At 44.5% G+C, this 16,320-nt stretch overlaps 1 protein-coding gene across 1 annotated transcript in view; it reads right to left on the bottom strand.

Moving 5' to 3' along the window:
• LOC308328207 (protocadherin-15-like) overlaps positions 1-16,320 on the bottom strand; it is a gene marked incomplete at both ends in the record, with an annotated part of 276,193 nt that overhangs the window by 55,348 nt on the left and 204,525 nt on the right. Inside the window, 2 exons of the mRNA XM_080781948.1 lie at positions 1,629-1,741; positions 10,761-10,901. Coding sequence (XP_080638074.1) covers positions 1,629-1,741; positions 10,761-10,901 — 254 coding nt within the window. The remainder of the gene's footprint in view (positions 1-1,628; positions 1,742-10,760; positions 10,902-16,320) is intronic.

Genomic DNA, 16,320 nt, shown 5'->3' with positions numbered 1-16,320 from the left:
TCTCACAGTACACCGCCAAGTACAGCCACAACACACACACAGTCACATGGTTCTCACAGTACACCGCCAAGTACAGCCACAACACACAGTCACATGGTTCTCACAGTACACCGCCAAGTACAGCCACAACACACAGTCACAGGGTTCTCACAGTATACCCGCCAAGTACAGCCACAACACACACACAGTCACATGGTTCTCACAGTATACCCGCCAAGTACAGCCACAACACACACAGTCACAGGGTTCTCACAGTACACCGCCAAGTACAGCCACAACACACACACAGTCACAGGGTTCTCACAGTACACCGCCAAGTACAGCCACAACACACACACAGTCACAGGGTTCTCACAGTACACCGCCAAGTACAGCCACAACACACACAGTCACAGGGTTCTCACAGTACACCGCCAAGTACAGCCACAACACACAGTCACAGGGTTCTCACAGTACACCGCCAAGTACAGCCACAACACACACACAGTCACAGGGTTCTCACAGTACACCGCCAAGTACAGCCACAACACACACACAGTCACAGGGTTCTCACAGTACACCGCCAAGTACAGCCACAACACACACAGTCACAGGGTTCTCACAGTACACCGCCAAGTACAGCCACAACACACACACAGTCACAGGGTTCTCACAGTACACCGCCAAGTACAGCCACAACACACACACAGTCACAGGGTTCTCACAGTACACCGCCAAGTACAGCCACAACACACACAGTCACAGGGTTCTCACAGTACACCGCCAAGTACAGCCACAACACACAGTCACAGGGTTCTCACAGTACACCGCCAAGTACAGCCACAACACACACACAGTCACAGGGTTCTCACAGTACACCGCCAAGTACAGCCACAACACACACAGTCACAGGGTTCTCACAGTATACCCGCCAAGTACAGCCACAACACAGTCCAAGCTTAGGCAAAGAACGCAAGCAAACACAGTGACACAGTGGAAGCCAGAGCTACACGTTCTAAACACCTGCCCACTACACTGAGAAGACATCAGACACACATTCTTCCCATTGATTTCACACACCCCAAAGGGAGTTTGGAGGTTAGCCAACCTGTACCGAGTAGACCGCTAGACCTACTGCACATATGTATAAACAAAGCTGCTTTGTATACTTTTTCAATAGAGAATAAATGCTGCAATTTGTCCCAAAGTGAATGCAAAAGATTGGTTGTTTTGTTTCAAAAAGCCTTATACCGTTTGGCATTAACGACGTGTGATTTTTTAAAGTCGACTTGCTGTCAGTAAAAGTTGCAGTCGAGTCGACTGAGGGTTTGATGAGGTGATTATTATCAAGTGTCAGAGTTTGGAAGCGTTCGTCTTCAATAAAGCAACGTCCTGCATTCCTCCTGCATTATGGCAATTTAAAAAACACAAGGTACGCAGGACCGTTGGGTGATTTCCAAATTCCAACGAGCACTTCCAAACTCCAATGCTAGTGCTGCTCATATCATATGTTTTGCTACTCAGTCTAGATGAGATTGGTGGAAAAATGTGCATATTCTCTATAGCACTATGAACTGGAGCTGCCTGCTACAGCTGTAAGCATGTACCAGGTGAAGGAGTCTTCTCCACCATGAGGAAGAGTTCTTTACCTGAAGTCCTCCTGGGTGAAGATGGGGATGCGGGAGGGCTGCAGCACAGTGATCTCTACCACGGTGGTGTTGAACTTTATAGGATCCCCGTCGTCATAGGCAATCACGTACAGCTGCAGAAGACCACACACACACACACACACACACACACACACACACACACACACACACACACACACACACACACACACACACACACACACACACACACACACACACACACACACACACACACACACACACAGTTTACTGTCTATATGCTGCCCTTGCAACACGTGCCCATGTGTAGCTAGACAGCTAGTTAACAGTGTTCTGAGATCCTCCAATAAAGAGACAAGGCTTGACTTTGTTGAATTTACTGAGTCTCTGCAGGTAATTTTGTAAAACTGAAACAATACAGAAATACACAAACAATGAATTAACACAAGGAAAATGTGTGAGTGTGTGAGTAATATAGTATGCATAATTATTAGTAGGCTATTTGCAGTGAACTAGGTACACAATGTTGAAATCAAACACAAAAAAAGGCTACTGCTACTACAGAAGTAAACTAACATGCAGACCAAGTGTTTACACAATTTACATAATAACCAACTAAGGCATTCTGCAAAAATCACATTCTAAATTAAATATACTCTTTGAACTGATTAACTAGAACTTCAAAGTACTTACAGACAATAATGTCCAAGGCAAAGCATTAAAGAATAATATCAGCAGACCATGCGCACAGCTCACGGTTCCGTGGTGAAATGCTGATGCAACTGTGTTTTGTTTTACTGAGAAATGCTGGCCCTACTAGGTTTCGTTTCACTTTGTACTTCCACCACTGGAGGGCAGTAAAAACCTGTTACACTACACTTCACCTTTTAACGTAACTTAATTAAATGACAGAATTATAAACATTTACCAAACTGCCATTCCAAAGGCAGCACACTCCCCGCTTTGGTACAATAACATTGTATCACTAAGATAATCAACCTTAAGGGAATGTCCTTGGATGCAAGTAATAACGTAAAAGTTCTATCAAGAAGTCTCTCCCGACAGAAGGACTACAATCTCTGAGACTGGCCTCAGAAACATCTTGACGGCTCCGTCTTTCACAATCTTCACCTCCACCTTGCGGATCCTCTTGTCACTGCTTGGCAGAGTCTTAACGACCAGTCCCACTGGCCAGTCGTTTCTGTGAACTTGGTTGTCTTTCAACAGGACAACATCTCCTACTGTGACATTTGGCTTGTCTTCAGTCCACTTCCGTCGACTCTGCAAAGTGGATAGATACTCTCCTCTCCACCTTTTCCAAAACGTATCGGCAAGGCACTGAACTTGCTTCCACTGTTTCTTAAGCATCCCAGCCATGTCAAAGTCTCCTGGTGGAGCTGAAACAACACTCGTCTTTTGCGTGAGAAGCATTGCAGGCGAGAGGACTGTAGGCATATCGGAGTCAGTAGATACAGGCACCAGGGGGCGTGCATTCATGATGGCCATTACTTCTGACATTAGAGTGCTTAGGACCTCATGTGTGAGACGAGTGGGGCCTGTCTGAAGCAACATGGCATCCAAAATGCGTCTGGCAACTCCAATAAGCCTTTCCCACGAGCCGCCCATGTGGGAAGAATGTGGAGGGTTAAAAACCCAAGTGCATTCTTTCTTCTGAAGATAGTTTGTCACTGCTACATCTTCCGTGTTGATAGCCAACTCCTTAGCGGCACCCACAAAGTTAGTCCCTCTATCAGAGCGGAGAAGTTTTGCTGGACCTCGGATTGCGAAAAACCTCCTCAGAGCATTGATGAAGCTGTCAGTTGACATGGATTCAATCAGCTCAATGTGAACTGCTCTGGTAGACATGCACGTAAAGAGTACAGCCCAGCGTTTGCTGTCTGCACTACCACCTCTCGTACGACGTGTCATGATGGTCCATGGTCCAAAGACATCAAGACCAACACTGGTGAAAGGAGGCTCTGGCATGAGTCTGTCGATGGGCAAGTCTGCCATCTTCTGGATCTGTAACCTCCCTCTTAGTTTGCGACAGGTGACACATTTGTAGATAACAGAAGAAACCAGATGTTTACTCCCGATTATCCAGTATCCTGCTGCTCTGACAGCTCCTTCAGTGATGTGCCGCCCTTGGTGAGCTACTTGCTCGTGATAGTATCTAACGATTAGAGTGGCAATGTACTGGGTGCGTGGAATAATCACTGGGTGCTTTTCTTCCTTTGACAGGTAAGCTGAAGAAAGACGACCTCCGACCCGAAGCAAACCTTCCTCGTCTACTACTGGATTCAGCTTCTTGAGGATACTTTGCTTGAGGAACGTCTGTCCGTCTCCAAGACATTGTAGTTCTTCTTGGAAGACCTTGTGCTGGACAGAACGAATGATCACAGCTTTGGCTTGTGCAAGCTCCCTTGCACTAACTGCGTCTTTGAAACATTTCCATCCTTTGCTTCTTGTGTTGTCTGAGGTCTTTTTGAAAGAAGCAGCAACATGGATGAGTCGGGCTATTGTTCGACAGAGTATGTTCCAGTTTGAGAACTGCTCGAAACGTTCCGAGCTCAATGTAGACTCGAAGGCTTTAGTACTCAGAGTTGTAACTTCAGGTCGAATCTCTGCGTCAGCTTCCGGATCAACCACGCTGAAGGGGCTGGATTCAGATATGTCCTTCATGTTGGGCTTTGACAAGAAGGCAGGGCCTGCGATCCAACTGCTACACTGTAGATTGGCTGCTTGTATAGGCCTGGTGGCATGGTCTGCAGGGTTCATGTCCGTGGCAACATAGAACCACTGGTCGGAGTGTGTGGACCTCCTAATCCGATTTACCCGGTTGGAAACATACACATAGAAGCGTCTAGTGCAGTTGTGGATGTACCCAAGCACGACCTTGCTATCTGTGAAGAACTTCACGGCATCCACGTCAATGTCAATCTCTTCTCTGATTAGTTCGTACATTTCAACAGCCAGAACGGCGGCACACAACTCAAGACGAGGAATGGTGTGTGCAGGTCGAGGGGCTAATTTTGACTTGCCCATGATGAATCCAACATGACATCGTCCCTCATTGTCAATAGCTCTCAAGTAGGCCACAGCTCCGATAGCTACTGTGGAAGCATCTGAGAAGATACACAGCTCTCTTCTCTGTGTTGAAGATAGTGAGACTGGAATGTAACACCTAGGTATGTGGAGGTCTTCGAGAGCCTGTAAAGAGTCTTTCCATTGCCTCCAATCATTTTCTTTTTCAGGGGGAAGAGGAGCATCCCACTCACTCTGTTCAGATGAGAGTTCCCGAAGTATGGCTTTCCCTTGTAATGTTATGGGAGCTACGAACCCTAGAGGATCATACAAGCGGTTAACAGTCGACAAGACTCCTCTTCGTGTGAAGGGTTTCTCTTCACTGGACACCAGGTAAGTGAAGCTGTCTGTTTCCAGCTCCCAATAGAGCCCTAGGCTCCGCTGAAGAGGAAGAGGATCCACTCCAAGGTCCAAATCCTTAAGATTCTTTGCGCGATCATCTGCAGGGAACGCTTTCATCACCTGGCTACTGTTTGATGCCACTTTGTGTAGTCTTATATTGAAATCTGCCAACATGTCTCTGGTTCGTGTGAAGACGTCTATTGCTTCATGAGGCATGGAGAATGAAGCGAGGCCATCGTCGACATAGAACTGTTTCTCAACATACTGCCTTGCGTCAGATCCATGTTCTTGCTCACCTGCTTGAGCAGCTCGCCTCATGCAGTAAATGGCCACAGCCGGAGAAGGGCTGTTTCCAAACACGTGGACCTTCATTCTGTACTCTGTCACGTTCTTGTTGATGTCGTTATCTTCATACCAGAGATAACGGAGATAGTCCCTGTGGTCTTCTCGCACAACAAAGCAGTAAAACATTTGCTGCACATCTGCTGTCAGGGCGATGGGTTCCCTCCGGAACCGCAGAAGGACTCCCAACAAGGTGTTATTCAAGTCTGGGCCGCTGAGGAGCACTTGATTGAGAGATACTCCATCACACTCAGCGCTGGAATCAAAAACGACCCGTATCTGATCCGGCTTTTGTGGGTGATACACACCGAATGTTGGCAGATACCAGTGCTCTTTACCTTCTTCTAGTGGTGGAGCTGGCTCGGCTTGACCATTGTCCAGCATCTTCTGCATGAACTGTATGTAATGCTCCTTCATTTCCGGCTTTCTCTCAAGAGTTCTGCGCAATGACTTGAGGCGCTTCAGAGCTTGTTCTCTGTTGCTTGGAAGACGACGTCTAGGGGAGCGGAACGGTAACGGTGCCACCCAGCTGCTGTCCTCATTTTGGTAGACCTGTTCCTCCATGATGGTCAGGAACATTCTGTCATCTATGGATAGTGCGATTTTGTCGTCATCCTCTGACCTTTCAAACACCATGCATCCAAGGTTGTCTGTGCTCTCTGTGAGGCCTGCATCCTCTTTCTTGCTGGCTGTGAAGGTGGAACCAGGATTCTGTATCATACCACTGTAGTCTTCCTTCACATGGATGGTTTTTGGACATGGGCTGAAAAAGGATGCACGACCATTTTGCAGCACGTTTGCTTTGTAGACATTGACCTCTGATGGTTTGTGTACTGTTCCTAAGCACACTTCACCCACGATGACCCATCCTAGGTCCAGCCGCTGCGCATAAGGAGCATCATGGGGTCCATTTATTTGCTCGCGCACCTTGTGTACCCTTAAGATGTCTCTTCCTAAGAGCAAGAGAATTGGAGCGGCTGGGTCCAATGGTTGAATCTTATCGGCGACTGGCTGTAGGTGAGTGTGATGGCGTGCAATTTCTGGTGAAGGTATTTCTGTCCTATCATCAGGAACCATGTCACACTCAATTAGGGTTGGTAGAGGAAATTGTAATTTTCCATCAACAGACTCAATGATGAAGTTACCGGCTCTTCTGCCTGACGTCTCTGTTGTCCCTGAACAGGTTCTCAGAGTATAAGGAGATGAATTGGCCTTGACTTTGAAGAGGTCAAAAAACTCTGTCTTGGCAAGGGACTTGTTACTTTGCTCATCGAGCACCGCATACATCTTAATAGCATTCTCTCTTTTGCCTGCAGGATGAACTTTAACCAAGCAGATCTTGGAGCAGGAGCGTGGGCTTTCTCCACTTACACATATCTCTGTGCAGCTTGAGGTTACTGAATTCGCACTTGGCTCCCCGCTGTCTTCTTTGTCAGCCCGGATACTCTCTATAGCTGCTGGAGGAGGACCTGGATGCAAGGCCGAGATGTGTTTGTCACTATTGCACTCAAGACACTTGATTTGCGCCTTGCAGTCTTTGGCCATATGTAGTGTGGACCCACAGCATCTGTAGCAAATGCGGTTCTCTCTCAGGTACATTTTGCGCTCTTCCATGGACTTGCCTCTGAATACTTTACACTTTTTCAGTGGGTGAGGTTTTTTGTGTATAGGACATTGTCTGTCTGGTTCCTCCGACTTCTGCGCAGGAATGGTTTCGCTGTCATCCGATGATTCTGCATCCACCTCGGTTATATGTGCACTTACAGAGGCTTTCCAGTTGGACTTGACAGGTTTCTCTGTTCGTGGTGTGGTGTCAGGAGTGGGAGAAGAGAAGCTTGGATCATTCCTCACCTTTGCCTGATTCCTCACGAACCTGGAGAAGACCCAAAAAGGTGGAAATGTCACTTTATTCTCCTCTTTGTACTTGGATCCCAGAGCTGTCCATTTCTCCTGGAGGCTGTATGGAAGTTTTTCCACAATGGGTTTTACCCCGCGAGGTGTATCCAAATACATGAGCCCCACTAGGTAGCCATCCTCTTTGGCACATTCCAATTCCAGCAGAATGTCACCTAGTTCCCTGAGCTTGATATTGTCTCTGTTATTTAGTTTGGGAAAGTTCTCAATCTTTTTTAGCAGTGCATCTTCGATGATCTCTGGCGCTCCATAACATTCTTCCAGACGTTGCCAGACAGTGTAAAGGCCTGCTTCAGGTTTGAAAACATATACAGAGCGGATTGTTTTTGCCTGTTCTGATGACTCGGGTCCAAGCCATTTTGTCATCAGATCCATTTCTTCCCTGGCTGACAAATTTAAGTCCTTAATTGCACTGTGAAAGGATGCTTTCCATGACATGTAATGTTCGGGTCGATCGTCAAATTGGAGAAGACCTGAACTCACCAATTCTCTGCGTATCAGGTATCTAGCAAAGTCTTGTGCACCTGGAGGCTCAGGTGAGTAGTAGCCTTTAAAGGGATTGCCTGAGTGTTGAAGAAGATGTGTGCTTTTTGTTGGCTCTTCTTTTTTAATTCCAACACTTCCATATTGTGGAATGCCGCTGTCATTAGCGTCAGGGGTTCTTAATGGCTTCTCGTCTCTCTCGGGTGAACACACTGGTGAGTGTTTGGGTTGCTGCTGAACAGGGGGCAATGGTGTTTGTTTAGTATGTTGTGCTGGTGTGACAGACTGTTGTAGAACAGGGGGCATTGGTGTTTGCTTAGTATGTTGTGCTGGGGTGACAGGTTGTTGTAGAACAGGGGGAATTGGTGTTGTATTAGGGAGCTGCTGCACGTACTCTCTGGTGCGTTGTTCTGAGTTGAGAGCTTGTTGTAGAACAGGGTGTTCTTGCACTTCCTGGTACTCGTCCTCACTTTCACTCTCCGCAGCTTCCTCATAGGCTGCGGCAGAGGCAGAAGCAGAAGCAGCAGCCTTCTCAGACTCGAGAACATGGAAGGTGGCGTCAAGTTCCGCCCTTTGTTTTATCAATTCAGCTTCTTGCTTAGCAAATGCCACTTCAGCCTGAGCAGCCCTTGCCTTAGCCTGTGCCTTTACATGTGCTGATGATTTTGAGGATCGTGATGACTTGTTGGATGCCTTAGAGGATGCGTTAGATTTAGATTTGGCTGAAGACTTGTGAGAGGACTTGTGAGAGGACTTGTGTGAAGACTTGACAGAATCTGCTTGAGATGCCTCATGCTCCTCCTCTTGTCCTGTTGGTGCCGGGATTTCTGAATCCTCTATCTCCTCTTCTTGTTCATCATTAACATTCATTGTGTATTTCTTTCCTGAGCGTAGACTCATGGTTGCTGATTATGATCTTGTGCGGAGCCCGCTGTACTTGCTGTCTTTTTACTATGCTGCCCTTGCAACACGTGCCCATGTGTAGCTAGACAGCTAGTTAACAGTGTTCTGAGATCCTCCAATAAAGAGACAAGGCTTGACTTTGTTGAATTTACTGAGTCTCTGCAGGTAATTTTGTAAAACTGAAACAATACAGAAATACACAAACAATGAATTAACACAAGGAAAATGTGTGAGTGTGTGAGTAATATAGTATGCATAATTATTAGTAGGCTATTTGCAGTGAACTAGGTACACAATGTTGAAATCAAACACAAAAAAAGGCTACTGCTACTACAGAAGTAAACTAACATGCAGACCAAGTGTTTACACAATTTACATAATAACCAACTAAGGCATTCTGCAAAAATCACATTCTAAATTAAATATACTCTTTGAACTGATTAACTAGAACTTCAAAGTACTTACAGACAATAATGTCCAAGGCAAAGCATTAAAGAATAATATCAGCAGACCATGCGCACAGCTCACGGTTCCGTGGTGAAATGCTGATGCAACTGTGTTTTGTTTTACTGAGAAATGCTGGCCCTACTAGGTTTCGTTTCACTTTGTACTTCCACCACTGGAGGGCAGTAAAAACCTGTTACACTACACTTCACCTTTTAACGTAACTTAATTAAATGACAGAATTATAAACATTTACCAAACTGCCATTCCAAAGGCAGCACAGTCTACATTCATTGCAATAGACTTGTTTTCAAATAATTGCAGAGGAGTAAAAAGCACAATAGTTTTTCTCCAAGATTTGATTTGAAAATAAATGATGTGTATGGTGTTAAATTGCTCAAAGCTACTGTAACAGAATATAAATTACCGGTATATATTTTTTTACATGCACATACAAGATAGATAATTGGCCTTCCCACGCACCATGCTTTCTCAAATGAATGATAAAGACATCACACGCCTAGCACTCATCAATATCTCATCAAAATATGGATGAAAAACAACACAGAAATACTACTCATTGGCCCCAACTCCCTCACTCATCTTCTCGAACACTATGTCCCCTCCCGCCCCCTCAGGTCTAGTGAAGCCAACCTCCTGAAGGTCTGTTTCTTACCCCAACCTCTGGAATGCCCCCTCCCTCCTCTCCTTCAAAACCTCACTCAAAACCCACCTCTTCAAAATAGCTTTCCCCCACTGAGGTCTGGTTAAGATGTCGCCCCATCCCTTGCTTAGCCTTTTATGTTTTTAACCTTGCAGTAATATTGTATTAGTTTTGCTTTGGTTTTTTGTTTTGTTTTCTTGAATAAAGTTTGTTCCTACTTCCTAGTGTTTTATGTAAAGCGCTTTGGGTACTTAGAAAAGCGCCATATCATTTTGAGCTATTATTATCATTATTATTATTATCATCCTCTCAACCATCACGTTACAATCATGCCATCTGGACGGAAATGCATAACTTTGAGATGGACAAAAATGTTTTGTCCATTCAGCCGTTGCCGCATTAAACAAACTGTCTCACATGGGGATTCTATGTAAATTGCTTTTATTTTGTGCTGTATCTGTTGTTCTTTTGTGTTTGTTGTTATCCCACTGGCACAATAAAGGCTGGTGGTGATTATTACTGTTACTGTAGGAAAATTTCCTAAATTGTTCAATCATATCGATGTCGTTAGGCAGAAACCTTGTATCTCCATGTTTCAACTTAGTTTTTCTCTGAAAAACGAATGCCCGACTTCGTCGTGCAAAAATGGCACATCTATACTTGGCTATTTCAGAAAAAAATAAAAACAATAAAGTAAAAGTAGTTAAGTGTGTCTTTGCGTTTTATAAATAAGAACTACTGTACATTGGATCCACTATAGAACTCATGTTCTTTTTTCAACTTGTGGATCTGCAGCTTTTGATACTACGTATGTGTGTGACGCTGTAGTACGATCAAGTAGGAAGTTAATTTACGCTATAACACAAAAAGTTACGACTATGGAGTTTTCTGCCAGACAGCAACATTATGCTGCACACGCACGCACACACGCACGCACACACGCACGCACACACGCACGCACTCCATGCATCACTTACCAGAAAAACGAGCATAGGGTCTTCATTCAGGTTAACCTTGGTGACGATACGGCCGGTCTCCGGTTCCACGTCGAAGATGCTGCCACTGTATGGAGACAAGTCCTGGTCCACTCTGTAGCGCACATAACTGGCCGGTGTATCCTGGAAAAGAACCATGCTATTAATTAATACAGCCATTCACATAACTGGCTGGTGTATCCTGGAAGAGAATCATGCTATTAATACAGCCATTCACATAACTGGCTGGTGTTCCCTGGAGGAAAGAACACATACTGCTATTATCATTATCATCATCATTATCATTCACAAAATGGTAAATGGTGTATTAACTGTATGTATGTAGGTAATGTATGTAAAGCGGCCTTTATACAAAAGGCTTTAAAATGTGCATTTCATTAATCCGTTCACAGGCACATTCAAACAGCGACGGCAGAGCAAACACACTGTTAGTTTGGGATGGCTCCGGGTAGAATACCAATGGGATTGGTATTTAAGATAGTCAAAGAGACAGTGGCCTCAATAATACCTTTACTTCTCCAAACACCCACACTGCTTCTCAAAGGCCCCCTTTCCGCCAGGGTTGAACCGGTTCAGTTAGTTTTTTTTCTCCGACTAATTTTGAACCAAATGAATTGGTTCAGATCCCTAGAAGTTGGTTCTTCAAAATACCTGAAACAGCTGAAAGTAGCAGATCTATCATATCAGGGGCCATTTATTTTGGGGGGGATATTCATCATGCAAAGTTCCTCTCTCTCTCTCTCTCTCTCTCTGCTAAACAATTCTTAAAGCTTGTCAGGAGCCGTCATTAGGCCTGACCCCTCCATCACATCCCCTGCTAATAAATCACTATTACTCCCTGATTAATACTTCACTTTATATTGGAATTAACGCATTAAACCCGAGAAAGCATCCACGTCATTTAGATTTTAAAGCATTGGCAATTCAAATTTAATTTAATTTAATTTAAAGGGAGCCTCCAACACACTCCAAAACACTGCGAATTCTTCTTAATACTGTGCAAGCTTTCGGCCATAGACATTCCTCAGGCAAAAAGTCGTGGCTATAAGAAATGGCAGATCTACAAGCCTACGGTGCGTTACTTCGTGCCGCACTGCGAGCTTGTATGTATGATATTTTAGAAAAATCTTGAAAGTATTAATATTATTCTTTTTTTGAGTGGTGCAACCACTCCTACAACCAGCAATGTCTGTGAGTGTGCGTGTGTATCTGAGCACGAGTAAATGACTTATTAGTACCAGTAGGGGGCCGCTAATATGAGAGAGAGAGAGAGAGAGAGAGAGGGGGGTGGGGGGGGAATTGCACCACTCAGTTCACATGGGTGTGATTTTTTAAATACAAATCTTTTCTGAGCGGTCACTGGCACAACACATTTACAGAAAGGGGGATCCGCAGCCTAATACACATCGATTTGGGTGTTCTCCATGGCATGAAAATGCTTTGAGAAACACATTTTGAAGGGCATTCCTATAGAATCTGCCTGAGGTCTTAATGCGTTAAAGCACGGCGCCATTCACAAGAAGCCCTCTGCTCTCCAGTGCTACTCACTTACATTCCTTAATGAGAGCTGGGACTCCAGTATGACCCTATGATTAAGATTAATCACGCTCCCTGATTGCTGATTATCTCAGGGCCATCTTCTTCTCAAGCTGCAGTACATGCATCCCCTCTGGACCCGGCACCACTACCACCACCGCCTCGGTCTGGTTCTGAAGAATCTTTTTAAAGCACCATGTTCCCCAGTGGTGGAACCGGTATACTCACAGTCAGACAACTCTTAGAGTGAATTTAGAATATATTTATTGAGCATAGATAATATGAAGCATAGATTGGCATCAGGGCTCTGTCCCTATCCATTTCCTGTAACATTAACATTTTTAGTTAAATTATAAGGCAAGTAGAGTTACAGGGAATGAATAAGAACCCCATGCAGGGGATCTAGAAACAGAGCCTGTACACAGGTGGATGTTGGGGAGGTGGTGGGATTTGCAAAAACTTCATGAGCAGCAGGTTAACAGCAAGCGAGGCAGGGAGATAGCAGCAGCAGCGGCGCATGGCCGCACGGCAGGAGAGAAGCCAGGAATGAACAGGTAGGTAGAAAAGTTTAAATAGCCGCTCTGATCAGGTAAAGAGTGCATGAGACTAGTCACCTGATCAGGTAGCCGCGCTCACGAGTTGCCTGCCTGAACCATCTCTGCAGGCTTCGCATCATTAAACGTATCAATGCTGCAATGTAGAAATACTCTTTTGCGAGTAAAAGTCAGGAATTAAAAATGTACTTAAATTACCTAAAGTAGCCAAAGTAGAAAGTACTCATTATGTAGAATGTACCCATTTTGCAAGTTTTCAAATGCATCTACAAGCTCACAATGCGTCGCAGGAGACCGATTGTAGATCGGCTATTTTCAAATGGCCGAAATGTACGGTATATACTGTAGGGCTGAAGTGGTTGTTTGTAATAATAATCAACATGTTAGTGTTAACTATAGCTGTCAAATAATTGCTGTGGAGTAAAAGAACAATATTTGGATCTGAGATAGTGGAGTTGGAGTAGAAGTAAAAGTATTGGAAATTGGAAATACTCAAAGTACAAACACCTCAACATTCCCTATACGCTCAGTGGTAGATGAAATACTCTGTTTATTATTTACTAGCCCTTACCCGTACTGGGGTACTGCGCCCGGGCGCATTTTTAATTCACTAATAAATTCATTATTAATCATTAATGTGTCAAATCGAAAAAAGGGCTCCGTTAAGACCTCCATATTCATATGGTCAATGCCTGTGGGAGTGATTGGTGCAGGCAATGATGAGATAAGGCGGTGTTTCTGACAGACAGACAGACAGACATTGTTAGAATTATAGTATGATGATGATGATGATGATGATGATGATGATGATGATGTAAAAGTAGCAATGCCACGGTGTAAAATATTCAAAATGTGACTTCAGTAAAAGTCCAAAACTACTACAGTACTCTTCTTAACAGTATAGTACCATAGTAAAATTGATGAGCTGGTAGATTTTCGAATATCAGGAACGGGATCAGAATGGAGCTTCAGGGGTAAATTTGCATTATGCAAAGTACATAAGTAAGTACTAACTAACTGAAAGCTGCCACATTATTGTAGTGTAGTACTAAAAACAGTACAACTGCCTCTCTGAAGCAGTGGAGGAGAAGTATTAGATAGCAGATCTAAACGTGTCGCTTCGCGCCTCATTTCAAGCTTACGGATCTGCTACAGTTGATGCATTCATGTGACGCTGTAGTGGGATCAAGTAGGCCAGGGTGTTCATTTATGCTCGACAGCAACGTTAAAGTATACTTGCAATCCTCAAGTAAAGTGAAGGCAGGCCGCAGGCCTACCATGCCGGAACCACCATGCCTACGCTTTCCTGATTGCACACCCAGAAAACAGACTAAACGCTGGGGGTAGTGAAGAGAGCCAAGCCCCTGTAGAGGCCTCCCACTGAGCAATAGAAACTTTCATTTTTAGACATTTCTTATCCCATTTTTAGACGGCCCTTTAGACGAATATCAGACGCCTATTAGACCAAAAAATGCTCAGTGGGCTGCATCCCTGGAGGTGAACGTTTCTTTCTCGTAAATTCAAGCTTGATCATTCTACAGCGCCACACACAAGCACCAAAAGTAAGAGATCTGAAAGCTCACAACACAACGTGACACAACGCAAACCAAATGGACACTTATGGGTCCACTTGGTTTACTCAACAACAGTGCCTAATGGATACCAAACTGAACTGGAGGTCCTTGAATTTAGATAAATCTTAAAGAACCCTCACAGCTGTTAAGGATTTTCTTGGGAAATGGCCAACATATCACCACGGGTTGGGGGGTGGAGGCTCATTGCAGCACATAAATACATAAATACAAACCACTTGGTTTACTCAACAGTGCCTAATGGATACCAAACTGAACTGGAGGTCCTTGAATTTAGAAAATAAAATAATAAATCTTAGAGAACCATCACAGCTGCGAAGGATTTTCTTGGGAAAAGGCCAACATATCACCAGGGGTTGGGGGGGGTGGAGGCTCACTGCAGCACATAAATACATAAAGATGCCTGTCAGCACGGCACAGGCTTTTCGGTGACAACATCACTATCGTCTCCGTTGGCTGTAAACCTCATATGTCCAAAACTAGTTGTTACTTTTCAGGATTAACCCATTCTGACCGGGCACCCATTTTGGTGTTAGCATCATGTTATGCTTTACCTATTGAAAAATAGCAGATCTACAAGCTCATATCGCGCCACCGAGTGGCGCGATACGAGCTTGTAGGTCTGCTATTTTTGAAAAATTCGAAGAACGACTGACATTTTTAGAATCTGATCTCAGGTCAGAATGGGTTAATCAGACCAGTGTGTGTCCAGTGGAAACCTCGTCTGAATCTGATCTCAGGTCAGAATGGGTTAAATTTCAAAAACTGCCAAAAAGCAGCAGATCGACAAGCAGATGTTACTTTTTATGCTCTCGTTTGACGCTTAGTGTGATCGCGTAGGCGGGCGTTCATTTATGGAAAAAGCTGAAAAAATGTAATTAAATTAAACGGGAGATAAGAGGTTTCTGCCTAGACATCAGCAAACTGCTATGTGCCCCCCCCCCCCCCCCCCTCACCCAAGGCAGTGGTGGAATATTATGGGCAGTCTTGTGGATCGGATATATCATTCGCTGACTGTATTCCTAAACTCAACCGGCCCATGGTGGCATGCTGCCCAGAATGGGGGAGGATAGGCTAGGCTATAGTACAGTCCAGTTGTTAAAGGTACTGAAGTGGCAATAGGTTGTTGGTCTGCTTTCCTGACTCACTGGTGCACAATCATAGAGCTGTTGGACAGAGGGAGATAATCCATGAAGATAATACATGAAGAGAACAAGACGGCGGGAGGTCGACCCTTTACAGCCGGGAACGCACCGGTGTCGTTTTAGCTACATTATATGGGTCTGTGTGTCAGGATAAAAGAAATACAAAAAAATAGCAGATATATAACATATGTAATGTATAGTAGATCTGCTATTTTGAGTAATTGTGAAACTTTGTGCAAATCTTTGAGTGTATATATTATTTTAAAGCGAACATTTGTGACTCAAATCTTTGTGACTCAAAGCTTATGGGCATCCCTGGAACAAAATATGTTCAGATGGGGGTCAGCAGCAGCAGCCAAATAGACGATATGCGTGTGACATCATCATTGCCTAATGAGTAGCAAAAAACGACTTTCTGGCCTTGACAGCCCATACGTCCAAACAGAGAATTCAACGACATTAACCCATTCAGACGTACGGCGTGTGGGGAGGTCAACTAACCCAACCGACGCATCCAAAGGACGTGTACACACGTCCTAGCGCATTTTCATTGATATCAAACGAGAGAAAAATATTCAGATTCGTTTTTTAGTTGGCCTCTCCTTCTGCACCATACTCTTACTTACTTTTCGCGCATGCGCGTTGCCGTTCACTTCCCTGTTTACCGCTCACAAAGAAGGCTCAGTGGGCGTAATCTAAGGAGCTCTCCGTGATT

This window comes from Protomyctophum bolini, assembly GCF_963924005.1.
Source record: "Protomyctophum bolini genome assembly, chromosome: 14".
Taxonomy (NCBI): Eukaryota; Metazoa; Chordata; class Actinopteri; order Myctophiformes; family Myctophidae; genus Protomyctophum; species Protomyctophum bolini.
This window is presented reverse-complemented; position numbering and strand designations above follow the sequence as displayed.